General features: G+C 36.1%; 1 protein-coding gene across 3 annotated transcripts in view; it reads left to right on the top strand.

Annotated features, from left to right (window-relative positions):
• Positions 1-7663, top strand: part of ORC5 (origin recognition complex subunit 5) — an 88533-nt gene that overhangs the window by 13494 nt on the left and 67376 nt on the right. For all 3 annotated transcript variants that reach the window (XM_032402328.1, XM_032402326.1, XM_032402329.1), the window contains exon 5: positions 3658-3769. In XM_032402328.1, coding sequence (XP_032258219.1) covers positions 3658-3769 — 112 coding nt within the window. The remainder of the gene's footprint in view (positions 1-3657; positions 3770-7663) is intronic.

The following is a 7663-nucleotide window of genomic DNA, read 5'->3' as shown; positions in this document are numbered from 1 at the left end:
TCTCTCATGGTTCTTCTCCCCCTCCGATTTCCCCCCCTTCATTCTTCCCCTCCTGCTACATTCTTCTTCTTCTTTTTTTCTTTCTTAACATATATTGCATTATTTGTTTCAGAGGTACAGATCTGAGATTCAACAGTCTTGCACAGTTCACAGCGCTTACCAGAGCACATACCCTCCCCAGTGTCCATCATCCAGTCACCCCATCCCTCCCACCCCACCCCCCACTCCAGCAACCCTCAGTTTATTTCCTGAGATTAAGAATTCCTCATATCAGTGAGGTCATATGATACATGTCTTTCTCTGTTTGACTTATTTCGCTGATATGAGGAATTCTTAATCTCAGGAAACAAACTGAGGGTTGCTGGAGTGGTGGGGGGTGGGAGGGATGGGGTGGCTGGGTGATAGACATTGGGGAGGGTATGTGCTATGGTGAGCGCTGTGAATTGTGTAAGACTGTTGAATCACAGACCTGTACCTCTGAAACAAATAATACATTATATGTTTAAAAAAAAAAAAGAAGAAGATAGCAGGAAGGGAAGAATGAAGGGGGGGAATCGGAGGGAGAGATGAACCATGAGAGGCTATGGACTCTGAGAAACAAACTGAGGGTTCTAGAGGGTGGGGGGTTGGGGGGATGGGTTAGCCTGGTGATGGGTATTAAAGAGGGCACGTACTGAATGGAGCACTGGGTGTTATACGCAAACAATGAATCATGGAACACTACATCAATAACTAATGATATAATGTATGGTGATTAACATAACATAATAAGAAGAAAAAGACAACTGGTGAGAGAATTCATTGTTCCCCAATACCAATTGGTATAGGAATGCTAAACTCACAAGAACTGTGGCTGTTTCCTATTTGTACCATAATCACAAGTGAGCAAATATTTAGTTTGATCAAAACATCATATTCAATTACTGTTAATTTAAATTTTATTGATTTTATAATTTTGTATTTAACTTACAGGTTTATTTTTGTTTTTGTTTTATAATCCTGTAAGTACTTTGAGCATAAATAGTTTATACTTACCTAGTTTTATGTCTGAGTTAAGTATTAAGTAACATTATCATTAAAATTAATATTTGGAGAGACAGTGCTTGCAGCATTTCTACCTTTGAAAAGTTAAATATTTACTGAACATATTACTGAAATAAAAGTTCAGAGAGGCTTTCCAAGTGCCGTTGAAATCATTGTGTGTCTAAGGTCGATTCCTAAAATCCACTTTTAGTAATAGTATTGGGCAGGGGTGAGCTGTGAGAGGACAGGAGGAGAGACCAGTATAGCTCTTGGTAGCCGTCCTGGAAATTACCTCATATAGTCTAGCCTTTGTAGTTAGGTTAACTCTTGGCATTTTACTACTGAGACCAGGAACCCGTCCTCTTTAAGTAGATGCCTCCTCCTTCATTTCTTTTTTTGTTTTTTTCTTTTTAGTTTTATTCATTTATTTTAGAGAGAGAGAGAGCAGGTGTGTATGCTTGCATTAGAGTAGGGGGAGGGGCAAAGGGAGAGAATCTTGAAGCAGACTCCCTGCTGAGCATGGAGCCCAACGCCAGACTCCATCTCAGGACGCATGAGATCATGACGTGAGCCAGAACCAAGAGTCAGACGCTTAACCAACTGAGCCACCCAGGCATCCCTCCTTTTATTGTTTTGTTGCGTTGCATTTGTGGGGTTTTTTGCATACCTTCATCCACTGTCCTCATTGCTCTAGGATTCCCTGTCTGGTGTCCAGAGGACATTGTTGCTGTCCTCTTGCTATTCCACTATAGCTTACCTCATTTTTCCCCCTCATGCCTAGTAATGGTCATCATGCATCCCTTCACAGTAGTTAGGCCTTTCACTTTTTTTTAGTTGTAATTATGGAAACTGAAGAAATGAAATAGTAATTTCAACTCTAGCAGAAAAGAGAATTGTTTTGACATTTCTGGAAACATGCTTGATGTAAAAAAAAATGTATTTCATTTAGGAGAAATCTAGTAAAGGCATTTCATGTTTGTTTTGTTTTTTTTTTAAGATTTTATTTATTTATTTGAGAGCAAGAGAGAGCATGTGCTCCTGTGTGCATGAGCAGGGGGAGGGTCCAAGGGGGAGATAGAAGCAGACTTCCTGCTGAGTGGGGATCCCAACGCAGGCCTCAGGGCTCCATCCCAGGACGCTGAGATTATGGCCAGAGCCGAAGTCAGATGCTTAACCAGGTGAACCACCCAGGCACCCCAGCATTTCATGGTTTTTATATTAAATATTTATCTGAGTAAAATGAAGTTTAAGTTATGATAGATATCATTGTATATTGAAGGTGAGATGAGATGAGAACATTACCAACTTAAAATTCTTTCAGATAGATAAATATCTTCTATTTTTTGGACCTCTATATTTTTGAACTGATTTTATCAAATGCTTTTAGCTGGTCATTTTTTTAAAGCAAAACCACTCAATGCAATGTAATCAAGATTGTATTTAGAGCATACTTTTTTATCCCTATAGAAATAAATTCAAGGAGACAAAAAGCATTTGAAAGTAAAAATCTTTTCCTGTTTTTCATAAAGAAGCTAGATTTTTGTGGACTTATTAATTTATTAAACTCAGCTATCTTTGTTAGCCAAAAGAATGTTTTTCTAAGTAATGAAAACTGGAACATAAGATTACATGTAAGTTAGTAATCAGTAAATAATAAATCACCACCAAAGTATAGTGTAATTTATGTGTTTGGATCCTAAGAATAGTTACTGAACAAAGCAGCTACCATGTCTGCTCTGTCACCTCGGGAGATGTCAAAAAAAATATGGGTATGTGTTGTGAGCACTGTGTATTGTGTAAGACTGATGAATCACAGACCTTATCCCTGAAACAAATAAACATTATATGTTAATAATAAAAAAATGGGGAAAAATTAAAATTGGTGTTGAAAATGCAGAGGTGTGTCTACAGATAAATTCTAACCAGCATCATAGGGTATTTGTGGCCACTCTGTAGGACAGTGTACATGTTGAGCTTGTTAAACTTAAGTGTTCATTTTGGTATACCGATAATACTTTCCAAATATACTTCAAAAGATGACTGTTCACTTTACACTGGTGTTTTGTGTGTGTATTTAGTGTTTTTAATGTATATTCAACATGTTTTGCTCAATAGTTTGTGTGAAAATAGCCTTAAAAAAAAACCCTTAACGTTTCCTGGTATTATATGGTTGTAAGTACAACATATCTATTTTTCTTTAACTCTTATTTCCTTTCTGGGTTTCTGTAGCTATTTTAATGATGAGAGATGTTAAGTTGCACATTTTTTGTTTACTGATTGAAAGCTAATGATTTCTTTGAAAATTCCCATAAAAGGATCTTGTCTTCATTATTAAGCAAATGTGTTTCTTAATTTCTATAAAATAAAAGCTGTGTGACTGTCCTAGCATTCATGGGTAACTGAAATGTTGGTTAACCTTAAAGTTTTATGGAAATTCTAGGTAATGATGTATGAAAATTTGCAAGTGGATGAGCTCCTTGATTAGGTTTTATAAATAAGGCTTATTAATATGCAAATAACTTGTTATATGTTGTAACTTTGCTGGGTTTATTTGAAAGAAAAATTCAAATGGAATTGCTGCTCTGATTAAGATTTTTAAATGCAAAGTTACTTTTATTTCTCTTTCTTTTACAGACTGACAGAAATGTGACTGTTCTGTTTCTCAGTGAAATTGTTTGGGAAAAGTTTCGTCCAAATACTGGGTGCTTTGAGCCATTTGTCTTGTATTTCCCTGATTATAGCATAGGTAAATTTTAAAACTTCATTTTGACAAATGATATTCACTAAAATAGTTTTTGTTGTTTGAAAGATTAAGCTAGCATATTCAAGTGAAATACTTTGATGTCTTAATCTGTTCAGATTTGCTGCCAATCTCAAATAAAGTGTTATGTATCTGCACTTACAGAGGTTTTATTTTGGAACTGTGAGGAGTTATATAGTTACTAAAATTTTTTGAATGAGTATTCTTTACATATTTGTGCTAATGGTGTATTTTCACATTTTTTAGTATAGTAAGATCTATATATTGTGATGGTAACACCCATACAAATAAGAATCATGGGGCGCCTGGGTGGCTCAGTCGTTAAGCGTCTGCCTTCGGCTCAGGTCATGATCCCAGGGTCCTGGGATCGAGCCCCGCATCGGGCTCCCTGCTCCGTGGGAGGCCTGCTTCTCCCTCTCCCACTCCCTCCTGCTTGTGTTGCCTCTCTCGCTATCTCTCTGTCAAATAAATAAATAAAATCTTTAAAAAATAAAATAAAATAAAAAAATAAAACAGCCAGTTATTTAAAAAAAAAAAAAACAAGTAAGAATCAGACTAGGTTGGCAAAGCACATTTAAATTGTATGGAAATCTTTATTTACCATCTATTTGGGTTAAGTACTGTGTGGAATGTATCTTTTAACTTTGTAAATCTGATTTTATTTTTCATTAGTGTTCCTCTTATAGTACCAACTACTAGGCCTTGCGTTTCTTACTGCCTTTTGGTTTGTATTTAATCTTAAATTTCATAGATCTTGATTATTTTTGTCTTTGGAAGAACACTGTAGCCTTTTGTGTTGCCAGATAGTTTTGTAGATTAGTATTGTGTTGTCACTATACAAATATGCTGCTTCTGACTCAAAGTTTATAATTGTGAAGCATAAAGTGGTTAGCAGGCTATGAAAAAATAGCATTCCTTGACCTTAGCCTCATTGACACTAGCCCTCTGAACTAATCAGCTGTAAACATTCATTGTTAAGATAAACACATTTTTGCCTATTTACACCCGAACAGCAATCAAATGACACCTTGCCTTACCTAATTAACTGAAATAGAAGAAAGGAACCCAAAATAGATGAAGGGAGCCCTTATTTTCAGTAGCTTCTCTTCCATGAAAATTGCAAAATAGGAAGAAGGGAAAAGGGTAGGAAGAAAAGGAATGAATCAGAGGATTTCATTAAAAAAAATTTCTTTGTACCTTGTGTCATCACTGTTCGAAGTTAATTTTATTCATGACCCATTTAGGGTTTAAGTACTGAAAAACTATACATTTAAAGAAATTGTTTTTTTAAAAGCTGATTTTCTACATCTTAGTGAAGTTGTATTAAAGTATGGTATAATTATAGAATTTGGTTTAAAATTTTAGAAAGAAAAGATACAAAGCATCATATATGGAGAGAACTTGGGGACATTTAAATAATAAAAATGATCTTGCCAATTTCAGCACATAGACTACTAGGTTTTTGAAAAGTATATAATAATGGAGCCACGTTTTATCTGATGATTTAATTCAGGGCCTTCTACATACCAAGATCTTTTTGAAAAGCAAAACACCGTAATCACATAGAAGGGCATTCAAAAAAGGAAACATTAATTGATAAGCCAAACTGTAGTTAGAGTAAGCATGGAACCAGAGTAAAGGGATAATCTTAGTGGCTAATGTCATCCAGTCAACTTGATACACATACCATCTGTAAGAATATGGTATTTGATGTTCAGGATGCCCTCTCTCATCAGTGATCACTAGGAGCTCAGTTTGGAATTCTTGTTTCTGATCTCTACCACATGCAGACTACTCATCTTTTGGTAAAGCTTCCCCCCCCCCCCCCCCCGGTGGATTATAATGCACTTCATCAGCTTTTTGGTTTGGTTTAGTTATTGTGTCATTCAGGATAAGTTTTGCTCCAATAAACAATCTGAAAATCTCAGTGACTTATAGTTTCCCATATCACAACCATTGTGCTGGTTTTATCCTGTGTTTTATTTCTACATTTATTATATTTTCTTTTTTTTAAGATTTTATTTATTTGTCAGAGAGTCAAGAGAGCGCACAAACAGGGGGCGTGGCAGACAGAGGGAGAAACAGGCTTCCCTCTGAGCAGGGAGCCTGAGGTGGGGTTCGATCCCAGGACCCTGGGATCATGACCTGAGCTGAAGGCAGATGCTTAACAGACTGAGCCACATTTATTATAAACTGCATATTTTTAAAAAAGATTTTATTTATTTGAGAGACAGCGTGAGCGGAGGGAGGGACAAAGGGAGCGGGAGGGAGAGAATCTCAAGCAGACTATGTGCTGAGCATGGAGCCCAACTTAGGGCTTGAACTCACAACCCTGAGATCATGACCTGAGCCGACATGAAGAGTTGGACACCTAACTGACTGAGCCACCCAGGTGCCCCTATTATAAACCCCATATTAAATTATTATTCAGACTTGAAAGAAATAAAAAAATCTTTTATTGTTTATCTTGCTTGAGCTTCTTGGATGTATGAATTGTATAGTTTCGGTGACTTTGGAAAATTTTCAGCCCTTATTTCGTCAAATATTTTATCTTTGTTCCCTGTGTCCCCTGACCTTGCCTTTTCCTGGGACTGCATTACATGTATGTTAGATCATTTGATATTGTCTCATTGAATCTGTTTACTTATTTAAATTTTAAATCTTTCTTCTCTGTGTTTTATGAGGGATAGTGTTTTTTCTCTATGTCTTTAAGTTCACTCACTTTTTTTTTTTTCTACAAGTGTCTAATCTGCAGTTAATTTCATCCAGTGAAATTTTTCCTTACAGATCTTACTATGCTTTTGTTTTCCTTTGTATTTTTGAGCTTATGAGTATGTTTATAATAGTTGTTTTAATGTCCTTGTCTATTGATTCCATGGCCTCTTCCATTTTGGGTTTGTTTCTGTTGACTAATTTTTATCTATTATGGGTATTTGTTATGCTGCTTTGTGTACTTAGTAATTTTTGATTCAATAATAGATATTGTGTTTTTTTGTATGTTGGACATTTTTCTAGGAGCACTTAAATTTCTTGAAGATATATCTTTTAGGGCTTTTTTAAAGCTTGTTTGGAGACATGCTCTGGAGTGGCCTTTATTCCAGGGGTAATTTTAGCTCTACTTCTAAGACATAGCCCTTCTGGGATCTCTGCTGAATGCCATACATATATAGTTTCTTCATTGTGACTGGTGACAGTATGAATGATTTACAGTTCTTTGTGAGCTCTGATAATTGTTTGACTGACAACTCTCCATTAATTGTTTAACCCCAGAAGTTGTTCTTGCTTGGCCTGTAGGGTTTTAGTCCGTGCATATACAGATTGGTATTCAGACAAGACTCAAGACGAACCCCTATGTAGATTTCTGTAGCTCTTTCTTTCCATAGCTCTTTCTCTCTTGTACTCTACCCTGCACGTTCTAGCAGCCTTAGATAGCTCCATCTACTCTGATCTTTGTCTTCTCTTTGGAATTAATGGCTCCTTTTGGAACTTTCCTGTACCACAGTTCTAAAATTACCTCTTGTTAGAAAGCCTGGCTGATGGCTTATTTGTTTCCTTTTTCTCAGGTATCATAGTGCTTTATTGCCTGTTGTTTGATGTCTGAAAATAGTGTTTTTTATATTTTGTCCAGATTTCAGTTTGTTGCCGGAGAGTATTTCTGGAGCCTCTTACTTTTTCATGACTAGAAGCTGAAGTTCCTCATCAAGTTAGAAATGGTTGTTCTTTATGTTTTAAACTATAGTTTGATAGTGAAATTTTAAGACAACAGGAGACCAGTCAGATGGCTTCTTCTTCCCTTTATTTACTACCTGTTAGTGTACTATTTTTTGACTTTCTGTTAGAGATGGGATTTTTCCATACGTTTGAATAGTCCCAGACAGA

Source organism: Phoca vitulina, unplaced genomic scaffold, assembly GCF_004348235.1.
Source record: "Phoca vitulina isolate PV1807 unplaced genomic scaffold, GSC_HSeal_1.0 scaffold4, whole genome shotgun sequence".
Taxonomy (NCBI): domain Eukaryota; kingdom Metazoa; phylum Chordata; class Mammalia; order Carnivora; family Phocidae; genus Phoca; species Phoca vitulina.
Note: the sequence above shows the minus strand (reverse complement) of the source record. Positions and strands in the feature narration are given on the sequence as shown.